The sequence below is a fragment of the Grammomys surdaster genome, unplaced genomic scaffold (assembly GCF_004785775.1).
Source record: "Grammomys surdaster isolate TR1022 unplaced genomic scaffold, NIH_TR_1.0 372, whole genome shotgun sequence".
NCBI lineage: Eukaryota > Metazoa > Chordata > Mammalia > Rodentia > Muridae > Grammomys > Grammomys surdaster.
The window spans coordinates 10,134,626-10,159,901 of NW_021604791.1; the positions used below are offsets into that span (position 1 = coordinate 10,134,626).

Sequence of the window (25,276 nt, forward strand, 5' to 3'; positions counted from 1 at the left end):
CCCTCCCTCCTCCTCTCCCTCTCCTCTCCTCTCCTTCTTCTTTCTTCCCTGCTTAGAATCTCTCCACTTAGAATTTTTCCACTGTTAGAATTTTTTCCTTTTCCCCCACTTAGGACCTTCCCACTTTTCCCCTTAGATAGCTTTCATAGGAAATTTCTTACAATTAGTAATAAACTATAATAACTTTTCTAAGTGTCTTTTCTTCAGGCGACCTCAAACTAAACAGACCTAAGTTAGAGCCTTGCAGCGCCCACAGAGACAGATCAAAGGCATTGCTTAATCCTCTGCTGTCCCTTGGCTGAGGTGTTAGTGGCCAGAAACTGCGCAGTTTCTGACCTCAGAGGATCAAACAGTTAGCAGGTCAGCTACAGTAGACTAGTAAGTAAACTTTAGTAACGGTAACATAGAGAAGTAAACCCTATTAGACAGCAACCTTAAATATCTCGTAAAGCCCAAGGCTTTACCCCGAATCTCGAAAGACCAAGTCTTACCCCCGCCGACGCTCTTCCAATTCCTATCCCCCGTGGCTGCTTCAAGAAGAACCAACCGGAGGAGAAGAAAGAAGATCACCTTCTCCTCCCACCAAGCCAGGGCTGGCTCCCGGCACCCATTGAGTCTCTGGAACCACAATATGGGTACTGGGAACCAAACCTGGGTTATCTTCAAGAATAGTGCATGCTCTTAACTGCTGAGCCTGCTCTTCAGTCTTTCTGAGAGTTAATTTCTTAATAACAACAAGTAAATAAAATAGCTATTTTGGATGGACTTCCAGGAAGGAAGTGGGCGTGTACTTAGTCCTTCATCTTTAACTGAACTTTTCTGTGAGAAATGTACTTCCATTATACCCTTTGAAGGACAATGGCTTTCCTTGGCTACAATTTTCCATTGACTAATGACTTATAAGAAGGCAGTTTGTTTGGGAAGGGATCTTCATTTGGAACCAGGAGGGATTTTTTTCCCCCTAATCTTGGTCTACATTACTTTGGGCAAGGTGCTTTAATGATGTTTAGCCTAACCTGAGCTTTTCAATTTGTGAGGCAAAGGAGATGATGGTTAAGATCCCTTCCAGCTAACCATGGTTCGACACTCTGTAAGACGATTAGTCTCTCAATAAATCAGATTGGATGACTCCTCCTCACCCTGAAGTCATTAAACAGACACTTTTCTTATCTCTGGTGTCCGGACTTTTGCTTCTAGAACTGCAGTTAGGACATGCTGTAGCCAGTGCCTTCCAAAGTCTGTGTATCGTGTGGCAACATTGGAGCTGCTTCCTGGATGAGAACTACATGTTCTATACACGTGTGTCTAGAACCTAGCTTGCTCCACCCCTGGTAACCTTTCCTAAGTAGCCATTTGCTTTCATTCCTGAAAATGTCTTTTTATAAATATTTCTAAGGAAGTAGAATTTGCATACCAACAGTTTCTCAGGAAAACAAAATAGAGTACCTCTCTTCTCTCTCTCTCTCTCTCTCTCTCTCTCTCTCTCTCTCTCTCTCTCTCTCCTCTCTCTCTCTCTCTGTTTTTGAGACAGGCTATTATTATGTAGCCTAGGTTTGGTTTGAGTCTTATAATCCTTTTACCTCAGCCTCTTGAGTTTACTACTACACACCAAAATGCACAGGCCCAAACTGTAATATAGCAAGAGGACCAACTTAGTTGCAAACAGAATCAGTTTTCTTTGATTGCTCAGCTATGACCCACGCGGATTAATGGGTCCAGGTTGCAAATGTTTATCAAGAGGCAGGGTGGTAGGAAGAGGCACAAGGCTTCAGGCTCTTCTTTAAGAGAGTGGCCAACAGTTCCACCTACCTGTAGAATTAGGATGTCCAGGCCCCGCTGCAAACCTAGAAAATATTAAAGAAAAACGGAAGCAGAGCCTAGATACCTGTATTTTTAAACATTATTTGGGTGATACTGTCCATACAGCTTGGTAGATTAACTGCTAGGTGAGAAGTTATGCTGTGCACATTAATTGTTAGACATGGAAAAATTGGTGAACGAGAGAGATTACGGGCGCAGGTATCGGCAGATAGTCATTAACCAGAGACACGAGAAGGGTCGCGCCAAGGAGGGGAGTTCTGAGTTGCTGGAGTTTTCATAGGTGGAGCGAGAGGACTGGGGAGGCTGGAGGAGACGAGAGGATGAATACTGTAGGTAGGGGTGTCCCTGTACTTCCAGGGTTTATTTTGAGGAATGTTTGGACTGATGGGGAAGAGTTGGAGTGGATATTGGGCATCCGATGGCAATTGGATTGTGAACATCTCCGGGGTCAGACTAAGTTTTGGCTTTATCCTGCAGGTGTCGGACGGCACTGAGGATGTTTGAAGAATGAAATGACCGGATGGAACTTTGAAGGCTGAGTCAAGGGGCAGAAGGGGTATGTGGTAGTTCAAGTTAAATGAGGCAAGAGTGTGGGTAATGGAGGAGCAGTCGGGGAGGTGCTGCCTTTGTCCAGCTATGAGCCCAGGATGTTGTGAGCTAGGGAAATGACAGTGGAACTCAATGTAACCATAACAGATACTTGGATACCACGTCCACAGTAAGTTTATTATCTAGATCTCATTTAAACCCAACACTAACCTTGTATACCCCGACATACCTTCTAAATCAAAAGGTGGCTATTTAGAGGTTATGCTGTTAAGGAGACCCTCATAAAAATCGGGGAGCTCGAGTGGTTGGTGGTCACAGAGAGAGAAGAACACGAAGTCACCACATTGGAAGGAAGCATGGTGGGGTTCCTTAGTAGCACAGTGCAGGTTATAGTATCAAATTGTGCTAAGTGTGCTTCAAGAGACTCCTTTTATTTCTGTGGGTTGATATGTAATTGCTTCCTGAAAGGGCATGGAGCAGGCAAGGGAAGGAAAGCTACCCTTAATTCAGCTTGCCTCAGGGAAGAGTCAACAGGCCTCCTCTGCGTACCTTTGGGTTTCCAAGTGGTTGAGGATTAAATATGGTTGAATTTTACTTCCCTTCCTCCCCTTCTCTTCTCCATCTCAACTAACTAACACACTCTCTCCCTCTCTCTCTCCCTGTCTCTCTCTCTCTGTCTGTCTCTGTCTCTCTGTCTCTCTCTCTCTCTCTCTCTCTCTTTCCCCTTTTCTCTCCCATCTCCCCTTCTCTTCCTCTTTCATTTCATATACCATGGTGGTCAGAAAGACATTTCAGGAATTGTCTCCCCACTTTCCATCATGAGGTTTTCTGGGGATTGAACTCAGGTCATCAGATTTGGTAACAAGCACCTCTACCCATTGAGCCTTCTTGCCAGTTCTTGTTTACATTTTAAAAGGCTCCAGGTACAGGGCCAGGATCTTTGTATCCAGGCAAGTTGCCCTGAGGAGGGTTAGCTTTGACCAGGGGGGCTTCTTTTCTCTTGTGGTCTGGATAGCATATATGGATCAGGATGGTGTATTTGTCAGGGGACTTCCCTGTAGCAACAGCTTCCCTATTGCACCGTGATGATACTGGATCAAGACGACGTCTTCACTGAGTTACAGATGAGTGACTTGTATCCACTACCATGCTCGTTCATTGTTTAAATCAATGATGCTGTTTTGCACACCATGATCTTGAGGTCTAAATCAACAACACGGGCAGCAGAATGCACTTTGCCATCTGAAATATTTGTTCTCTGAACTCAAATAGCAGAAGGTATGAGAGAGCTGAGGGATGCTGGGAGAGACAGAGGCAGGCTTGCATCATCGTCATCCTCTTCCTCCTCTTCTTCCTCCTCCTCATCATAAGAAATCTTGATTAGATTTTCCTAAGAAATGGCAGGGCAGGATGAAGGCTGGAGTCAGAGAAGAGCTCTTTGCCTGGAACAATTTGCATTAGGAAATAGGACATTACAAATTAGGAAATGCAGTAGCATTAGGAAATTAACATAACACCATATCCTCACTGTTTATTTTCTTACTGTAGAATCCCAGGATCTTCAATGGCAGGAGAAGGAGCAACCAGAAGACGGAGATGAATTTTAACACTATCCTAGAAGAGATTCTTATTAAAAGGTCCCAGCAGAAAAAGAAGACATCACCCTTAAACTACAAAGAGAGACTTTTTGTACTTACAAAATCCGTGTTAACCTACTATGAGGGCCGAGCGGAGGTAGGAGACAACCTCAGTCTACTCTGTCGTCTTCAGTGGTGACACTGTTGCTCTCTGTTGAGTTAGTGGACTTGAGGTTACAATATTCTGTCATTTAGACTTGAAAGTTGAGATTTAGCTTGTGGTAGAACTCAGCACAAGTCTGTCATTATAGTTTAAGGTATGTAGCTATCCATTTGGTGGCGGCCCCCTGAACGAATTAATCTGCCAGAGGAAATCCATTCCAGTCTTTTATAGGTCCTTATAGAATTTATTAGGCATATTAAGCATATGGCTTTTCCCCACAAACCGCCATATTATGTATCAAAGCCAAAGCTGCTCCCCATGAACATTTCTTCACCACCTGCAGCTGATCAGTTATTTGGCGAACCATTTATTGAAGTTGATCTACAGGGACATCCTTCACCTCTTGATGTTAAGCATCTACTGCAGTTTTTATGGGGGGGTGGGGTTAGGGGGCGGGGGAGTGGGGTAGGGAGATTAGAGAACCATGTGTCTAGTGAGCCCCTGCTGTGGGGTGCTGAGGTACAGTGAGGAAGACAGTGTTGATTGGGCAGCTTCTGGCTTTCCGCAAGGAATGTGAGTGAATGGCTGCCTCTGTCTGACCCAATTTCAAATCTTGCCATGGCGAACATGGTATTTTCTACTTCTGCCATAGTCTTTTCTGTAGAAATAAGTTTAGGTGGTAGAGAACAGCTGGGAACTGGATTTCTCTCGACAGTGTGCTGTAGCAAACGTGGGCATGGTGAATGCCTGCTGTCCTGGTACATGAACTGAAATGTGACTCTTCCTAGGGCATTGTTGTCTGCTGCTGATTTACTTGTTTTGTTGTTTTGGTTCCCTTGATTGGCACAGAGTGGCATTGTTTCTCCTGAACCGTCTTTATTTCTCCTGTTATTTCTTCTGTGGTATATCACTATGACCAGTGCCGATCTTCAGGTTAACGCACCATAGGCCCGTGTTCCCTTAACTATAAACCCCGCCCCCCAAATGCTGAAAACCAAAGCTTCAACACTTTTAATTGTAAAACTAGAGCTGAGGCAAGGCCAAGCTCACTCTTCATTCCACCCACGTTCAATACAGATGTTGTTCAATACAGATGTATGCGTACCCAGAACTATTAATGTGACTAGTTACGTCAGGCACCTATTGAGAACTGTCATATTATATGATATGTCTGCTACATTTTCTTGTTATCTGAGAAGTTCAGAAACCCAAAACCATTTCAGATAAGAATTGTTAGCAGAAATAAAGATCGTTTAAAAATTGCAAACAGATTTGGAGGGAAAGATTAGTATGTTTTTGCTTTATAGCAATGATTTCCATAGTAAATCCAGGAAAATAGAAATATGGCAACAGAAGTGGTAAAAGGTGGTAACAAGTGATAAAAAGGTACTAACCCCCAAACCTGTAGAAACCTACATTGTCAGCTTAGAAATATGGAGTGATACCATTAAAACATGACACAGCAAGGGCTGAGAGATGGCTCAGAGATTAAAAGCGTTGGCTGTTCTTTCAGAGGATCTATATTTGATTCTCAGCATCCACGTGAATGCTCACAGCCACAAGGAGCCTGATGCCCTGTTCTATGGGAGCAGCATGCATGAAATGCACAGATGCACATACAGGCAGAACACCATATGCATAAGAGAAAATGTAGCACACTGGTCACTCAGTATGAAGATCCTTAGTATACAGTTGACCCTTGATATCTGTGAGAGGGCTGGTTCCTCTCACCACCACCTCAGATGCTAAAATCTATTATATGAAATAGTGACGCATTTGCACGTAACCTGTATACAACTTCTTGTGTATTTTAAATTGCCCTTATATTGCTTATAATATCAGATATACTATTGATGCTTATATTGCTTATAATATCAGTTGTAGTATTGAAAACTACTCATTCTATATTGGCTTAGGAAATAACATGAGGAAAGGCTGTATACGTTTGAACAGATGCAATTTTCCCTCCGTGTATTTTCGAGGGTTGGTTGATTCAGTGGATTCAGAACCTATACAGGCGTGGAAGGCTAACTATGCAAAGTTAAAAGTGTCCTGATTGTTTAAGCAGAGAAAAAAAAAACAGGAGAGCCCCTCGTATTTCAGATCCCACTCCACTGTCTGAATGTGAAGTGATTTCAATGGTTGTAAGAACCGGAAAGGGCGGAATGAGGTGGTTGTCCAACATGTAGAAATCCCTCTTCAAACCTTTATGCAGTGTCCTTGTTTTTCCTGGCTTGCTCACTGGCCCCATGACCCTAGCCACTAGCTGAGTTCCTTTCCTGATGCTTCACTTCTCTAATGTGTGGGGCAGTGTTGTGATTGTTCATGCTTTCTGCTGTCATGGACGGTCAGCCGTTCATTAGTGACTTGCTTCTTGAGCTGATCATGGGTTTGTTGCCTCTCACAGTAAGAGGTAAATAGTTGCCAGGGGTAGGGACACCGTAGCTAGGTGGTAGAGTGTGTGCCTAGTATGTGCTTAGCATGTACCAAACCATTGATTAGATCCACACATCTGAAACAACAAATCCTTGCTTATATTGAATTATCATTTAAAGACAAGAATCAGAATTCTTGAAATGACAGTACTTCTAACAACACGGGGCAGGTTTCTGAATGACTGCTCTCTGCCTATTGTCTAGAAAATCCAAGAAGCACTTCACACTGGAGTTGCTTCCCTGTTTGGGGGTGTGTGTTCGGTTCCTGTTTGCAGGGATGGGTCTTCTGCTTTTTGTGTCTCTGTTCTTGGAATCATAACTCAAAAAAGCCTAGGGAGGTGGGGAGCCCATGAGAATGTTGGGTTAGAAAGTCAGATTCTAGCATTGGGCTGAAAAACCACTGGAACTATTTGAGAGATTTAAATAGTCTGTAGTTCTTTTGTTTTCAAAACAAAAACAAAAACAAACAAACAAACAAACCACAAACTAACAAACAGTGAAGAGGCTGCCTCTTGCTTTAGTGGTCCCCATGCTTAGTTCCCTCATGGCCGTTGAATGCTTTGAGTGGCCACTCTTTCTTTAGTCTCTGTACCCAGGTCCTGCAACATGGTGGCCAGAGCCTCTCCTCAATCTGTACCTTGCTAATCCACTCACTGTGCTATTCAAAGTGTACTGAGAAACTTTGTCTTAGATAGATCTTCAGACATCCAGTTAAACTATCCAGTTAAGTCTCACATTGAAAAACTATCGGGCCATTGGTTTCTTCAGTTTGCTTCTCCTCTCTTCTGGTGACCAGTTGAGTTGGTTCACATTTGTTCATGTTCCAGGCAGCTGGGGAAACAAAGATCTTGACAGTTTATGTTGCACAATCTTAAAATAACACAGAGCATGGTAAGTGGCGCTGCTGTCTTCTTAGGGAGCTAAATGACAGATGAGATAGGTCCCTTGATTTTCCTGAGGAGGCTCCATTCGATACAGGGACAGGAATCAGGGAAGGACAAGACTGGAGTTTGTTGAAAAAGCAAACAAACAACCCCTCCCCTGCCACCAAACCCAAAGACAATAATAAAAACAACAATATCAAACAGCAACAAATCCTGCTGAATAATGTTAAAGAAAAAATGTTGAGCTGTTGAATAAAAGAAACCAAGTACTATGTGAATTTTGCAACAATGATTAGGTCAGAAAGCAGAGGACTTTAGGTTGGACAGCGGCTGGTTCGCTGGCTGCAGTACTGTCGGATTCAGCATGGACACTCCACAGAGTCTATAAAGTCAAAGGAAGGGGGCTGAGCAGTGTGACAAGCTGTGTCCCTTCCTTCCTTTCCTCCCAGCCCCACCCTTCCACCTGGTTTCCCTCATTCTGCCCTCCTCCCAACCCTGGGTACCAACCCTCCCTGGCACATCAAGCCAGATCAGGACTAAGTGTATCCTCTCCCACTGAGAGCACACACGGTAGCCCAGCTAGGGGAAAGCGATCCAAAGGCAGGCAGCAGAGTCAGATACAGCTCCCTCTCCAGTTGTTAGGGGACCCACATGAAGACCTAGCTGCACATCTGTTATCTATGTGTAGGGGGCCTAGGTTCAGCACATGCATAAGCAGACCTTTCTTAGCATTCTCAGGCACATAGGTTATAACAATGGTATAACTTTTGGAACACCAACTACATGCTAGACATAGTACTCAGTACTTCACCCACGCAGGCTTATTTGGTTTCATTTCAGAATGAGGAAGCAAGGCAAAGAAAGATAAAAGGCCTTGCATAAAGTCTGCCATACTAGAAGTTGCGTATTCTTACAAGAAATTGCAGGGTTGTTTCTTCAAAGCCTATCTTTGAAACCATCTTGCTACTCCAGGAAAAATTAGAGGAGAGAGAAAGAGAGAGAGAGGGAGGGAGGGAGAGAGGGAGGGAGGGAGGGAGGGAGGGAGGGAGGGAGAGAGGGAGCATGAGAGAGTGCTCTTACAGTCCTCTGTAACGCAGATAAAATTTTATTTGAGGGTATTATATTATTCTCAGTTACAACGGTTGTGAAATTTTTCTGTATTAAAAAAAAAGGATTCACACTGAACAGGACTTTTTTTTTTAAATCCTGTCTGCCTCTAATTGGATGTTCTAAAATAACATTTTCAGAGTTTAAAATTGTTTTATGTAGATTGTGTCTTTTTATATGCTTAACTTCATTTTCATCTCCATTTTGACAGCAGCACAGATCTGAAATGAAGGGCTCAGAGTCTTCCAGAGTGTTAGACAAGAAAAGGCTCCGGGGCCAGGTGGATGGTGTCATATCACCAGGTTCCGCCATGACAGGGACTCCAGGGTTGGCACTCTTAGCCCACTTTTACTCGGTTGTTCATTTGTTGTAAGTCAGTAGTAACAGGATTGCCTGGTAAATTCTAGAAAGTTCTCAAGCTTCAAGAAGAGGTTGTAGGAAGTTGTGGTTTGGAATGCAGTCAAACAGAAGTTCCCAATAACCTGGAAACCCACTCTGTAAGCTTTATCTCTGATGTTTACCGGGGCTGAACCCTTTACCTTTGTGTATTAGCTCTGGCAGTTTGTAAATGTTGCAGCTCTGAAGGGATATTCCTTAGGGCTTCCCCTAAAGAAGCCGTTTCCCTATTAAAAGCTCTGCTTCTGCTGCAGAGGCTGGTTTTCCCAATGCAAGTGTTAACTGCTTGAGCGGGAGAGGTGGTTTCCCCCGTGACAGCTCTGCTCTGCAGGGGAAGGGTTTCCCCAGTGAAAGTGTATCAGTTCTGCTCTGGGGAGGGGAGGTTTCCTCAGTACAAGCTCTGCTTGGGCAAAAGTTTTAGAGCTCTGTTCAGAGAGTATCCTTAACATTCAGGAGCCAAGGGATACCAAAAGCCATACAATATAGCAAAACTTAAGTCAGAGATTTATTGGGAGGGAAAAACCCAGGAGAGGAGCTGCCTCCGCTGGGGGAGAAGAGGCAGAGAACTGAAGGCAGGGCTTATATAGGATTTCTTGGGGACGAGGGATTTCCAGGTTGGCGATTTCCAGGGTGAGGATTGGTGGGATTTAAATTCCTGAGCCTGGGCAAGCTCAGGGATTGTTGGGTTTTCCTGTTTGGGGATTGTTGGGTTCCTGTTTCTTGGCCCTGTTTCTTGGGCTTGGGGGTCAAGTCAGGTTCAAGGTGTTTTCCTTTGCCCTTTGACCCTACACAGTTAGTTTCAGAGCTGAGTCTTAAACATTGTAGACCATCCAATTGGTGTCTAGTTAGTGAGGCTAACCGAAGGTCAGATTCTCATTCTTGCATGTTTCTAGTGTGATATGAAGTGTTAGAGGTATAGGGGTAATGAAAAATAAAGGTGTTTTTTGTCTCTTTTCAGCTTCCTGAGAGCTGGGAACAGGGATCATGGCTCACCCATCTTTTTACTGCTGAGGGTTTTGCACACGTGGATGATCACGTGGTGCATAGTTAAGTGATGAGGATCAGCAGAGGAGCTAGGGAGACCTTTACTCAAGAAGCAGGTAGAGTGGGATTATCCATGACCACCAGATGTCTGGTTCCATCTTTCACTGAGATTCCCTGACAGGAAATATGAAAGCAATTAGTTATAGTTATGATGTCACAGACTGCTGAACACCTTGGAAAGCTTTCACATTCTAGAGGGCGTCCCGGGTCATGTGAGGGTTGTTTTCTTTAACTAGGCTTGGAAAACTAGAAGCTATTAGTGTTATAGGGATAAGAACCACCAAGACGGAGTGCTTCTTCCTTGTAGATTCATCGCCAAGTGGAAACCTCGGGCATAGGCCTTGGTCCCTCTCCAAAGGTTTGTATCTCGAATCGCCTCACTGCATGCTGGGAAGTTGGTGTGGCTGGGATAATAATTCGTTTTTACTGCAGAGCCCTTGGAAGCATTTGCATCACACTGTAGAGTTACTGCTGTAGATGTGAGAGCCCTCCTCTCACCCAGGGTTGCAGCAAACACTTGAAAGGGTATGCCTGAACTCCTGAATGGAACCATCCCTTAGTTCGCCCCTATACATACATATTTCTGGTAAAGCGTAATGTAAATTTTATATAGAGAAAGAGGTTACTAATATTGAAGGATCAGCTGTATCATTACACGAAAACTCATTTTCTTATTGGCGTGTCAGCCTCTCTGTTTCTGAAATAAAGTGGCGTTATACCAACTTCTCGTTTATATTTTACTTCCCTTTCTCTTACCTCTTCGTCCATTTTTGACTTTTGTTTGTTGTCTTCTCCTTGATACCAGATCTTCTGCCTCATTAATCATTTGAAAATGGGAAGATACTAGGTCAGAAGTCTAAAGGCCTGACACTATCCTAACTTGCTAAATTAATTATTTTCTTTGGATAACATTCACCCTTTTTCCTTAGGACGTTGAAGCCTTTTTAAAAGGGTTTGTTTTATTTAAATGAGTGTTTTGTGCGCACGTATGTGTGCGTAGCGTGTGTGCTCGATGCCTGAGGAGGTCAGAAGATGGTGTCAGATCCCCTAGAACTGGAGTTAAGGGTAACTGTGAACTACCATGTGGGTGTTGGATATTGAACCTGGGTCCTCTGTAAGAACAACACGTGCTCTTAAGCACTGAGCCATCTCTCCACCCCCAAGCTGGACATCTTTTTATAGCCACAGAACAGTGGTACAGAGATCAACATGCAAACATTGTGGGAGAGTCTGTACTCACGTATCATTCAGGTGCCCCAACGTCTTTACAGCTGTTTCTCTCCCTTCTTCCTCCCCCACCCTAAAGTCCAGGATAGAGTTCATTAACACACATTGACTTAGTTGCCAAGAAATAGTTTTCTGAAGCTCCCGGTGAAGGAAAAGAAACATCTTTAAGACACAAGTATACCAAAAGCTCCCAGTGAGTACATGTAACAGGCCTCAGCAAGAAATCATCTTAGGTTCTCTTGCTCTTGAAAAAGTCAAAGATTCGTTTATTTTTATTTTTTCAGTTGTGTGTGCCCGTGTGAGATCCTGTCCATTGAGTGTATAGCTCCCCATGGAGAACAGAGGACACAGGGTTCCCTGGAGCTGGAGTTACCCATGTCCTGTGCAAGAACCACAGGTGCTCTTAAGCCCTGAGTAATTCCTCTCTACACCCCAAGATGCTCTTCTGCTCCATGCCTTTGAGGATGGATGATCTCCTTCTGCACAAATGTATTATTTCAGCATGGTCTGCTAGGGTGTTAAAAAAAAATCAGTTGTCATTTTATGTCTTTCACCAATTTCCTTAACTTTTTATTATTTGAAAGGCTTTGTATGAAGAACAATATAGTACCCACAATGGCTAACCAAGCAAAAAGGGAACTTAATCAGAATTTAATCCTCTTGGAACTTTAGGTAGGGACAATAACAAAGAATATCTGAGACTCGGCTGTGGTGGCTGTGCTTTATTGGTTACGTGCAGGAGACCAGGGCTATAAGAAAGATCAGCATTTTCGCTCAGAAGCGATATTGTCTGGTTTAATTTATTTATAAACCTTAGCTCTCAGCAGTGCTTAGCGATATCAACAAGAGGATTGCCATAAAAGTTTTCTTCATTGAATTTTCACAAGCCTTAGCTCTCAGCAATTTTTAGTGGTAACCAAAAGTTAAGCTTGCATCAAAGTTTTATTTAGCCCTTTTTCCCCCACTGAATATATTCAACAGACTGTGCTGAAGGGACCGAAGGCAAGTATAAAAAGTTGGCTTCCAGAAAGCTTGGGAAGTAGCGTAGTTGAAGTCAGCTGGTTCTCTCCGCCCCTCTCTTCTCATCCGTCTGCTTTGAAGTGACTGACTTGTCTTTGCCACACTGTAGTCAACTTCTTGTAGAAGTTTCTTCCAAAGCATACTGATGTCACAGTTTATATCATGAGCATTTTGTCTTTGTTGACCAGGAACTTCTGGGCGTTGAGATCCTTAGAGCCCTGGAGTTGCTTCCTTGGGATTCCATTTTCTTCTAAATGTTGACTGATAAGAATAGAGATGATGCCAGGAGGTAAGGACTGCACTCTCTCTCACACACACACACGCCCTATCCTCCAACACACACACACACACACACACTCACACCCTATCCACCAACATGCACGGTACACACCCACACACCCTATCCATCCCCTAACACACATACATACACACAGTCTATTCCTCAAAACACACTCATACACATACTCTATCCCCGAAACACACATATACGAGAGAGAGAGAGAGAGAGAGAGAGAGAGAGAGACAGAATGAGAATGGTTGGTCTTACTGGGAGACTATTTAAAAAGAGATCAAATTTTGGGAATGGAATATTCTTTAGTTGCAAACACAGAAATTGTTGTGATTTTTTAAAAAATTTATTTATTTATTTATTTACTTTACAACCCAATATTGGCCCTTCCTTCTCCCAGTACCCCCTCATGCAAGTCCTTCCCCCCATTCCACCTTCTTCTCTTTTGAGACGGAAAAGACCCCTCTGAGTGTCACCCACTCCCACTAACACCCCCCTTCCCCAACACTTTTCTTTGATGTATAGGGGTTGGGAAAGGTCATAAAGGTTTCAGATGGCTTTCCAAGCACATGAGAAAAGTTAAGCAGAGAGAAGTCGCTCTGTGCAGAGGGGAGAAGTCGCACGTGCAAAGGTCCTGAGAATAAAACTGGGCTTGGTGAGCCTGGAACTTTTATGGCCCCAGACCTGTGTGGATGAATATAATAAGTAGTCACTCATACGGAGGGATTGTTGGTTTGTCATAATGAATACATTTTTAGAGCTTGTAGAGACTTTCTAGAATGACCTCCAGGTGTTCCAGTTTGGGAAACTGAGGATAAAGAGATGATTTGCTTCAGGTCACCAGTTAACTGATTTCCCCAGCCTGGGCAATGCGGGGAAACAATGACCCACTTGCATTGGTTCATTCTGTTGGGCTGGGTTGTGGGTCCCACATGTCTTCTGCTCTTCGTGGGTGCCTCAGGGTGGTGTGCCTCTGGAGAGAAACAGAACCGCAGGATTTTTGACTGGTCCTCTTCCACCTGGTGCTGGGATGCTGGGCTGTGAGAAGCTGCTGGGGTGCCGCCAGGCAGGGAGTGAACTCAGTCTGAAGTTCCGTGGCTCTCGAGTGGATGCCTCTGGGAGGCCAGACAGAATGGAGATGTGGGGCGTGTGGGCGCCGGGTCCCACGATCAGCCCTCATGCCGAGAGAAGCGAGGGAGGGAGAGGGAGAGCTCGGGACCACGCCCGCAGAAGAGAGATTCTTTGGTTACTCGCTTGGCTTGCTTGAAGAGGTGGGCCTCTGCGGCTGGAACGCAGAGAGGTCCTCAGGGAAGTGCGGTGGGCCCCTAAAAGGCACGAGGAGTCTGTAGATTTTTCGGGCTTTATTTTCATGGTGAGATGTAGATCGTCTGGCGGTACCCCCACTTAGGTCAGGGCAGACCTGACTTAAATAGGAAGGGAGGGGGAGGAGGGTCTGGGAAAGAATACTTAATTAGCTACACCCTCTGGCCTTTAGGTATCTCATTAATATGGAAATTTCTCAAGGCTGAGGCCTGTAGTCACGCCCTCTACCTGTAGAGGGGCTAATAGGAGTTGCTCTACATGACTCAATGGCATAGATCAAATGGAGGCCTTAGATCGTGTGTCAGAAGTCTGGAGGGGGGGGGGCATGGCGAGATATGTGCCTCCCTCACAGGCAATGGACACCTGTTGGGTCTCTGGCTATCTCTAAGGCAGTGCTCTACCGGAAACCAAATCATCCTTTCACGGTCCCACAGGGCAACAAAAACCTCATTTTCTGATTACACCACCTCAGTTCTGGAGAGGATGTGTGTGGGTTGTGCAAACAGGTGAGAACACTCTACCATATCAGATAACTCAGCCTTGTGAAGTTAGAGCAGATCCCAGCATCTCACTCAGGGGGAAGAACAAGTGAGTCCTGGGGCTCTGGATTCAATCCCAGCTCCAGGTAGGAGGGTGTGTACTGGCAATAGCCTGATTGATGACTGGTCAGATACTGTTGCCTGAGAAATGTGTCGGCCTCCTCTCTTTAAAGCCTTGTGCCTGTTAAGCAACTCAGTCTCCTCTCTGGTTATCCTAGTCCTGGCTCAGGTCTTCTCAGAGAATGTTTTAGACATTCTCTTGGCAAACATCTCACACTTCTGCACGTCTGCACATCCATTCCTGTGTTCTTAGTACTCCTGCTTTCCCTGACCAACTAGCAGTACATAGTGGTTTCCCAAACTGTTGTTTAATAATTTAAGCATGTCACAGAGTAAGTATGTCACATTTTAAATTCAGGATAGTTTCTGCAGTTTGTGATTGCAGGGCTGTGATCAAAAAGTATGTAGGGAGAGCATAAATATCTCCAGACACCATCACATGGTTGCTGTTTTCATTTAGTTTCTTTTTATTATTTTGAGGACAAGATGTCAAAATTTAGAAAGTGTTTTTAAAAGCATTTACCGATGTTAATTTCTCTCAGAGTGAAAAGCGGACATTGTGAGTATATACCAGGAGATAATCACATGACAGTTTGAAAAGGTAGACGTTATTATACCAGGAGATGTCACATGACAATTTTAAAAAGCAGAACTACTCTTTGAATTGCTTCTCACAAATAGCAAAGTATAATCAGAGGGAGATTTAGAAGCATGCATGTCACACGCAGTGACCTCAATGGAATGGATTGTTTTAATTGTGTCAGGAAAATCCTAACGCTGCTGGCTTTGGGCTTTGTGAATAGACTGTACATCCAAGATAAATGTTGAAGTTTAATAATTACCAGTGACAACTGTTACCTATTTCTTAGAACAACTTTATGTTTGTCTTTTTGATTTTTAATTTTTCAGTTCTTTTCTTTTTACGGAGCCCAGAGATGTCTCGAACTCACTATGTAGCTCAGGCTGGCCTTGGACCGCCCCTCCTTGCTGGGTTAAAGGCATGAAATACTATTCTTGGCTTAACCTTTCTCTTTTATCATTTTAGAAAACAGTCTCTAAGATTTGCAAATTCGTTTGTAAGTTACCCCAGAGAAAAATTGTTCAGAATGTGACAATATAGTTGTTTAAGACATTTTAGACTCTCTAGTGCTTTGTAGTCAGTTGTGGAGGTGGCATTTCTCCCATTATACAATAGAAAAAAACAACACTTCCCAACAACGCTTCTTATTCTGTCTTCATTCTAAGATCCTCTGTGCAGAACCCCCTGCACTCACTGCTGCAGAAGATATGTGAACTAGGCCTTTCCTAGCTGTCCAGACTGCAGCATGCACCCCTTGATCCTCACTGAGGGTTGGGATACAAACTACTGGTAGCACATCATGTGCCTTCCTTTGTACTACATGGGATTCGGCTCATTTGCCGAGCATGGAGGAGGGCCAGTCAGTTGGTACAGAACAGGGGAAGCCGACTTATTAGAGAGACTAAACTCTGGCCTACCTCAGCTCACAGTCTGATTGTGCCCCACTGATACCTCTGTGGACTCCTGCTAGTTTCTCTTGTTGTCCGGGCTCTGTGGGGAAGGCAACCTGGCCTCTTCTCCTGCAGTTCCTGTTCCCTGTCCTTGTCAGCAGTGTTATTTGCAGATGTTGTAGCTTGCTGGTTAGGCTGGATTCTTAGCTTTCCGGATGTGCTCCAGATGTGCTCTGGTGCCATTGCACCTACAGGAGAGGTTCAGGGTTCCCTTCTATCTATAAATTGGATCTGGAGATCAATGGAGATACAAAGGTTCTGCGTATGTACCCGTGTGGCTCTGTCTTATCAGCTTTCCCATAAATTGTGCCTGTAAACTGCCCACAGCGTTGTTACTCCCTGTTTCATAAGTGAAGAAAGAGCCCAGGGACAGCCAAGCCAGGTGCACACCCATTTGACCTCATGCTTCAGGATGTTGTATCTCTCCAGCTAGCACCCTGACCATTAAACCACATTGTGCTACTTTCCACCCAAGGGGACTTCCATACACATCTTCACTGACCACCTTGGCTGGTGTGCTTCCTTCCACGTCACTTCCCTTGGCTCTATTTATTAATTTGGTGTGTGTGTGTGTGTATGTGTGTTTGTGCCCCTTGGCTCAGTTTATTTATTTATCTGGTGTGTGTATATATGTGTGTGTGTGCGCGTCCCCACATGTACAGGTACACAGTTCTTCCTGTGGTAAACTAGGCATAACCTAAATTTACTATCGTAACCATTTGTAGGAATGAGCTAGTGACTTAACAGGAATGAGTTATATAAAAGCCACAAGAATTTAGCTTCAGAACATTTTCATCAGCCCAAACACACATTGTCCCTATTTTAAAACAACAACAACAACAAACCGAACTCAATTCTCCACTTCTCCCGCCTCCTAGCAACCATCAGCTTGCTTCTTGTCAGGAAGGGATTGTACTCACTTGATATGTAAACAGGATTACACAAGTCATCTTTGCTCCTGGCTGCGTTCACTAAGCATGATGGTGTCAAAGTCCATTCATGTTGTTGTGTGCATTTATATTTCATTCCTTCTTCTGGCTGCATAGTACTCCTCGGTATGGATGTACCACATTCTGTTGGTACATATGGATAGGTAGCTGTTAAGATGCCTGCTCCATTTTGGCTATTGTAAACAGCTGCTATGAATATTCAGGTTTTTGTGTAGACATAGCTTTCCGATTCTCTTGTATACAGAGGTTGCACTGCTCTGCCTTTGAGAAGCTGTGTTTATTTTTATTTTATTTTATTTTTTTGGTGCTCAGCTGGCTTTGAACTTGTGACCCTTCTTCCTCTGCATTTTGAGTGCTTGCATTACATCTGTGCATAGTGAATCCTCCACCACTCTTGTTGCTCCAGTGTACTCCTGGCCTTCCCGGTGGCCAAGAAGTGGTATCTCACTGTGGTTTTGCCTTGGGCTGACATTGTTGAGAGTCTTCTCACATACCTTAATTTTAAAAAAGTGTAGATAATGGCTTGTCTGGCAGGACTGATGCTCTCCCACCCTCAAAGGAGGCATGCTAATCAATGCTTAGCACCTGGGGGTCCTGGGATTTGGTTTTGTGAAATTCTGTTGGAGTATTTCCACTACGTCTGCTGTCTGACGTCCCGCATGATACCGAGGACAGAGCTAGGTAAGGCTGTTCTCATCAGTAGCTCCAGCACAACAATGGAGGCGAGGGGAGGGTGAGTGGACCACTGTTGAGGCTGCCTGGTTGTGCACGAAGGGCAGTGCAAAGCCACAAGAGTACCACTCACAGGTTAGTCAGAAGAGAAAAGGAGTTAATGTGTATTATCGACCCTTAATCTTTAAACGCTCTCTTTTGAGGCATGCCATACTGTCCTAAGAGTCATCTAAAGACTTAAATAACCAGCTCACTGGCTCCCAGCTGATTAGTGTCAGGATTTAATTAACCCAGGTCTTCATTACAGCAGGGCTCTTCTTTCATCAAGTATTATGGGCTGGAGTTTTCTTAGTCCTCCCTCCCTCAGGCCTGATGATTTGCAGACTCACAAGACTTAGCACACTGCTGTGTTCAGAACTGTCATTTGTTAAGCGAAAAGAGGCAGAGCCACGTGAAGAAAGGGGAAAAGGCTCACACAGTGAAGTCTGCTAGGAACCGTGGTGTGAGCTTCCAAAAGTCCTCTTCCAGAGGAGTCAACTCCCAGCATGCTTAATTAACCCCAGCAGTGACCATGGAACTCGCTGTAAGCGTCTGTACCATTTTCATTGTTTGCCTTCAATTCTACATTTCCAGGGAAAAAAAGCAGGTGTTCAGTAAAACTTTTGTTTTTATGAACTGAGCCCAGCGAGTCACCCAGAGCTGGGAATGTGACAGCGTCCCTAAGCCTTCTCAAGAATAGCTGCCCACCTCAGTGTGTTGCTTTCTGCACAGGGACCAGATTCAGAAAGGGTGAAATGGCAAGAGAAGGGAGCAGGTCTTTGTTACCATCTATAGAAAACTGGATGTTGTATGGCTTTCTAAACCCACCTGCCCAAGTGAACAGATGTGCGCGCATGCGCAGCACCCCTTGTACGGAACATGGCGGCCGCTGAGCTTGGAAGTTTCTGTGGAGTTCCTCCCAAGTGGGATGAGTTCTGACTGCCCAATGCAGATGGCTCCGAGTGGCCTCACGAGCCTATGTCTGGAATCTTGGTGACTTTCTTTTTTTTTCCCCCTTGAGAAGGCTTTTACCAGAACAGCTGAGCTCTGCAGTTTGTGTTCCAGAACCCCAGACACCCCGTCTCCTCTGAGTCACATTTTGCACTGCTGAGGTTCGACAAGAAGCATTTTCCTCTGCCTGGCTTCCTCTGTGTCTGGGTCATGTGCAGAGGCGACTGAGGTGTTTGTGGGTGTTCAGTTGTCTCTTCACATTCCAAGAACACTTCTGGGGAGGGGCTGTTCTCGGGGAGGAGTCAGCCATTGTGCCTGGAGGCTGCTCCCTCTTCTGAGTTACCCTCACCAACTGAGGGAAAGGACACACTGGCTGCTACCTGCCTCTCAGTTCTCAAGTCAAGGGAAGAGGGTTTTTTTCCTGCTGCGTGTTTTCTTGGTTTCCACTCCTTCGGCTCCTTTGGGTGTGAAGGCTGGGAGGAGTCTGGTCTTTAAATCCAATGACCCATCACACTTACGTTTTACCTGACAGTAAAATGCATCAGTGCCCTCGTTCAAGAAATGGAGATGATGACAGTGACAACCTCATTGGGGGGTTGTGTCAGTCAGGAAAGTGGTACATCCAACGCCAACTAAGTGTAGAGCAGCCTGGCTTGCGTGAGCCTTGAAAGAAAGTCAGTGACGTTGCTGTTGTGAGGTCTCAGGGTGCCTGAACCCACTTTAGTTGTGAGCGCTTGTTTTGATCTGAGACAACAAAACGCCTCGCCTTCTCCATTCCGTTCCTTTAAAACTTTCATGATGCTGAGCTGAAATTTACTGCATAGGATTTTTAATCAGTAATGAACATTTTAAGGTGACTGAAAGGAGTTTCAGGGTGTGTGTGTGTGTGTGTGTGTTGTGGGGGGTGGGAAAGGAAAGTCTGTCCACTTTCAGCAAACCACCCTGGGGCTCACCAGAGCTCATACTGGCTCAGTGAACTGAACACTTGGTTCGAGGAGGTCAGACACACACGAATAATTTTCTTTGCTTCTCCGACCACAAGGACCACCCACAGTCTGCATCCACTGTCTTTTCAGGTAGAGGCCAGAGTCAGAAAAACTGATTTAGATGCATTCCTGGGCGCCCTAAAAAGACTTCTGTTCAGCTCGGGTTTATGTTGTAGAAATTGAAATTTCAGCCAGTCTTTACTTTTATCTTTTTGATAGTTATAAGAATGCATTAGGTCTTCCTGTCTTGTGCTTTACAAAAAAAAAAAAAACATACTTTTTCTTATTGCTCAAGACAAATTTTCACTCTTGTTTGTAGCCTAGGCTGGCCTCGAAGTTGCTTCAGTTTCCAGAAAGCTAGGAACCCAAGTCTGTGCCACCGTCTCTGACTCACAACCATTGCTCTTAAGAACTTTGTCTTTGCATAATTTCTGTTAATTCTTTACGTAGTAACTTTTTTTGTTGTTTTTTTGTTTTTTTTTCGAGACAGGGTTTCTCTGTGTAGCCCTGGCTGTCCTGGAACTCACTTGGTAGACTAGGCTAGCCTCGAACTCTTGAACTCAGAAATCCGCCTGCCTCTGCCTCCCAAGTGCTGGGATTAAAGGCGTGTGCCACCACCGCCTGGCACGTAGTACCTTTCAAACCCCCAAACAAACTTATTATATACCCCCTAAACCCTCATCAGAGTTAGAGCGCCGAGCTTCCTTATCCCCATACCCCCTTTTGGGGGTTGGTAGGCAGGGTCTTATTATGTAGCCCTGGCTTCCCTGGAACCCTGTACACGGGCCAGATTTACCTCAAACTCACCTGCTGCTGCTTCCCAGGTGCTGATATTAAAGCCATTGCCACCACACATGGCCCTGTCCCTTTATCCACTTTCTCCAGCTGCCTTGAGACTCTCTGGGTTCTACCTCCATCACTTTCCTTGAGGCTCCCTGGGTCCCACCTCCATCACTTTCAGCACAGCCGGGCCTCCATGATGGCCCTGGCTCTGTGCAGTGAATGACTGGCAGTGTCTGCCCACGGGAGTCCCACGGCTCTTGTTCTGGTGGCTCCTTTTCTCTTTCAAAGACTCCTTCTCCAGAATGCCTCTCAAGTGTGCCCATTGCTCACTGGCTCTTCCCACTTGTCATTTGCCATAGGATGCACTACCTTTTCCATGGCTTCTGCTGGTGTCTTGTCCTAATGAGTTTCCCTATTTCTGGGTCTCAACTCCATGTATTCCGAGGTCTGAACTCATCTACTTTCTGTGTATAGCCCAGTGCTGCCGTTTGCCCTTATCTTCCCCCAACCTCCACCCCAATCCAGGCCGCCACTGGCTTCTTGGGTAGATACACTAACCTCTGTCTGTATCAGGACTGAGTTACCTGTTCCCACGAGATCCCTGAACAATGCATCCCTGAAAAAACACAATGTAGAAAGCATTTTCCCTCTCTCAGTATAGATATTGAGAGTAAAGCCCAGAGGCAGCTCTTCAGGACTCTTCAGGGCTGGATCCGAACTAAAGAACCCGATTCGTGCCTTTCTTGCCGTCATCCTCCTTTACATTCTTGACCGTGGCCCAAGATGGCAACCTGTGCTTTAGCCATCTTGTCTTATCTGAGTGAAAGCTGCAAGAAGCAAGCGAGGCAGGCAGGAGGAGGAGCCGTTTCCCGCCAGAGCCAGCTCCCTTTAGCAACCTTCCCTTGTGTTTCACACAGAGCCTTTCATCAACCATATAGGTGAGAACTTAGCCATGTGATCTGATTGAGATACAAACTCTATTCTCGACAGCTGCATACCTCTCCCAGGGTGGGTGCCATTAGTAAGAAAATGGGTATTGTGGTAGACATCCAGTAATCACTGTACATCCATCTCCTCCAGTCTGCTGTGCACAGTGGCCCTGATCAGTGATAAACAGACAAATAGAATCATGTGCTTCCCTAAGACTTGTTAGCAACATCACACGATTCCCATTGGCATCCCCGAAGGGAAGCCACTGCCTACCCCCGTTCACAGGGATCTGTATCCCATCTTCTCTTCGCTTCCCCTCTGCTCACCTGAGTTCTGATCCTTGAAGGCACCCGTACCTCCCACTATGGAGTCTAGGCATTGGCTGTGCTCTCTTTCTAGAATGCACGCTCCTCACTTGACTGACTCAGTGCTGTTCGTTTCAAGACTCAGCTCAGTGATCCCATCTTCCCTCATTCCACTCCATTCTCACTGCTTCGGTTACATCTCCCTGTGTGGAACCGGATGTAGCTCACTGCAATGGATGCACCAGCATGCTGCAGGCCCTAGGTTCAATCTTTAGGTCCCACCTGAAACAACAACTCAACACCCAGCATGTATATCTTCCTGTATAATGGCATTTTCCATTTTTACTTTGTTACTTGTGACTTTAACACAGGAGTAGGATTTAGTTTATTATCAGCATGACTATCTTACCTTCTTTCTCTGGCGAATGTGGGATTCAGGACTGAGAGGGGCCTGTGGGAAGACTACTTTTGTGTTACGTCTCCAGAAAGGGGAATGGGAGAGATGCCTTGACAGGTCATCAGAGAGCCAGAGCAGGACTCGGAGCCATATTTAGAGCCATCCTACCATGCCCACTTGGTGCTCCCTGTTCTTAAGGAGGTGGCTCCCCAAAGGCACAAGTTTCAAGCTTTGAAGCCAGGAAGCTATGCCTGTAGCAGTTGTGACAGTAGGCTTTGGATCCAACTCGAGTCTCAATTTCCCCACATGCCATGGAGCCAATACCCTCTCTGCAAGGCTATATGTGTGTATACACCTGTTGGAACATTCCAGATTCCACTCAGTGTGGCTTAGAAGACAGGGAGGCGGTGGAAACAGACGGTGGTGAACAGCCTTCCCTCAATACTTACACAACATGCAGAGGAGGGGAAAATTCTCCTCTTCTCGGCTTATTTTAGTTCTTTTTTTCTGGCGGAGACCCTAGAAATTAGACTACCAAAAGATAAGCAGTACTTCTTCCCAGTGCGTGGGCACCTCCATAGGTAAAGGAAGACGTAAAGATGTTAAAGCTAAACGCTCATGTTCCGGATGACAAGCTGTAAAACTGTGACAAACGGAGGTGGCTTTTGCTAGCCCAAGAAACAAAGATGGATACAGATGACCTGCACAGGGCCTGCATGTTTACAGATTGCTTTTGTGTTGTATCAGAATACCTGACAGAGAAGCTCAGGAGAGGGAAGATTAACTTCGACTTACAGTTTTAGTCCGCTGTGGTACGGAAAGCTGCGCTCTGGTGGAGGGAGTACGTGGTAGACAGAGCTCTTCACAGCAGCCAGACCAGGAAAGCAGTGAGCAGTATCTGAAACAGGGCCAGTTTGGGGCCCAAGACATGACTCCCATGACCCACCGTCACCAGCAGGGCCCAATGGTTGATCTACAGCTGTGATTCTCAACCTCTGGGTCATGACTCCCGCAGGGGTCACATATCAGATATCCTGCGTCTCAGATGTTTATATCATAATTCATGTCAGCAGCAAAATTCCAGTGAGGAAGCAGCAGAGTCCTGTCCCTCCATGTCTACTGGGGGGTGATACTCCATGTGAAAGTATGCTTTGTCAGTAGACTCCTGTGAGGTAAACACACTATGCCTGTTTTACAGAAGAGGAAAGCAAGGAAGAGAAAGATCAAAGACCTCGCCCAGTGTCCTAGATTGTGGGACAGAATCAGGAGTGGAGCACAGGCGGGGTGATCCCAGAGCTGCCACACCAATGGTTCTCAACCTGTGGGTCTGGGCCCCTTTGGGAGTTGCATATCAGGTATCCTGCATGTCAGATATATACATATATATGTATATATATGTATATATCTGACATGCAGGATACCTGATATGTATGTATGTAAATATATATATAAAACAATTCATACCAGTAGCAAAATGACAGGAAGTATCAAGATAATTTTGTGGCTGGGGGGTCAGCACAACACGAGGAAATGTATTAAAGGGTCACAAAAGGTTGAGAACCACTGCTCTGTGCTATGTCACCCCTGGATTAGTCTCTGATCCCTTTTGGCTGGCCAGATGTGCATTCGAACAGGAGTCTAACGCGCACTAATGTTCATCTTCACTAGGATCCGAGGCCATCCTTAGAGCCTGCCTGACTGGTTGGTATGTGCGGAGAAACTTTACCCAAAGGTATCCCCTGCTTTTGTTCACAAAGTGCTCAGGGCCCCTGGATGAGTCAGTCCCCACTCTGGTTTCATACTGTAAGTGAGACAGAGTTTAAATAGCTCAAAGGCTTAAAAATAGCCCAGTCACATGAAGTGTCAGTCATCTTTTTAGAAAAGATTTGCAAAACTCAAGGAAGTCAAGGTAAGCTGTTTGGTTGAAAACAACAGATGTTGAAGCCAGACACGCTGCACAGGCCTGCCATCCCAGAACCTGGGAAGCAGATGTAGGAGGATTGGTGTGAGTTCGAGTCTAGTCTGATCTACACAGGTTTCAGGACAGTCAAGACTTTATAGTTAGACCTTGTGTCAGAAAAACAAAAAACACTTGGGAGGCAGAGGCAGGCGGATCTCTGAGTTCGAGAGTTCGAGGCTAGCCTGGTCTACAGGGTGAGTTCCAGGACAGCCAGGGCTACATAGAGAAACCCTGTCTCAAAAAAAAAAAAAAACAAAAAAAAAAAAAGAAAAAAGAAAAGAAAAACAAAAAAGAAGAAGAAGAGGAGGAAGAGGAGCAGGAGGAGCAGGAGGAGAAAGAGGAGGAGGTGGATAGATGTTGGTGGACAGTGGTCATTTCTGTTTCCTCTTAAAATCTTAGAGAGCTTACTTTTTCCCTCATGGCCCAAACCAGACTCTCATTTTATTTTATTTGGTAAGACAACCATGAGCCTTATTGGAGTCTTAAAGGTCGCAGCGAGTGAGTCTTTTCTTGTCTAGGATCCGGTGCTTCACCTTTCCTAGGACACCTGTGGTTTTAGAGTATTAGTAGCTAAGTTAAGGAAGCACTTGGTGTTCCTGTAGCTTATTCCAACATTTACAAACAAATGAGACTCAGACTGTGGTTATTTTATTTGGCTTTGACAATTATGAGGAGTAACCCCTAATCTACTCTTCTAACTGATGCCCTGGCAACCTCCCCAGTGGTGTACTCCAGATACTTGCTGTTTCTTCTGGCCATGTGCTTATAGCCTATCTTCCCCCTGACGGCTTCCTCTCTTCTCCTCCTTCCCCCTTCTTCCCTTGGTCTCTCCTCCTCCAAACAGGTCACTCCAAACCCACCTACCTCTAATCCATCCAAGAATGGGTTGTAGCCAATATTATTTAATCAGTAGTTTTAATTCAGGGAACAAGGTTTGCACAACAAAAGCTTGTAAACAGGAGAAATCACTCGTAGGTCTAGACCTTCATAGAATTTAGCATTACAATACATCGAAACAGACCCAACCTCAACACGGATTTTCCCCTAATGATACGGGAATTGACAGTTTAAACTGATGCTGTTATTCTTCACGGTTTATAGCTAGGGGAAGAGGTGCAGGGAGCTTGAATCAGTTGTTCAAGAAGAGTCCAGACGCTGGTCACTTCCCCCTTCAGCTCCCCAGTTACAAGTATTCATTTCATTATTTCTCTTGATCGTGTGTGTGTGTGTGTGTGTGTGTGTGTGTGTGTGTGTGCGCGCGCGCGCATGCGTGTGTGTGCGCGCGCATGCGTGTGTGTGCGTGTGTGTGCGTGTGTGTGCGTGTGTGTGCGTGTGTGTG

General features: G+C 45.1%; 1 protein-coding gene across 4 annotated transcripts in view; it reads left to right on the plus strand.

The window, feature by feature from the left end:
* Positions 1–25,276, plus strand: part of Tec (tec protein tyrosine kinase) — a 110,430-nt gene that overhangs the window by 39,991 nt on the left and 45,163 nt on the right. For 3 of the 4 annotated variants that reach the window (XM_028780728.1, XM_028780727.1, XM_028780729.1), the window contains exons 2-3: positions 2,299–2,377; positions 3,919–4,104. In XM_028780728.1, the coding sequence (XP_028636561.1) occupies positions 3,967–4,104 (138 nt within the window). In that variant the 5' untranslated portion in view covers positions 2,299–2,377; positions 3,919–3,966. Of the gene's footprint in view, positions 1–2,298; positions 2,378–3,918; positions 4,105–25,276 lie in introns of those variants that run through there. The other variant, XM_028780730.1, reaches the window with a different exon arrangement.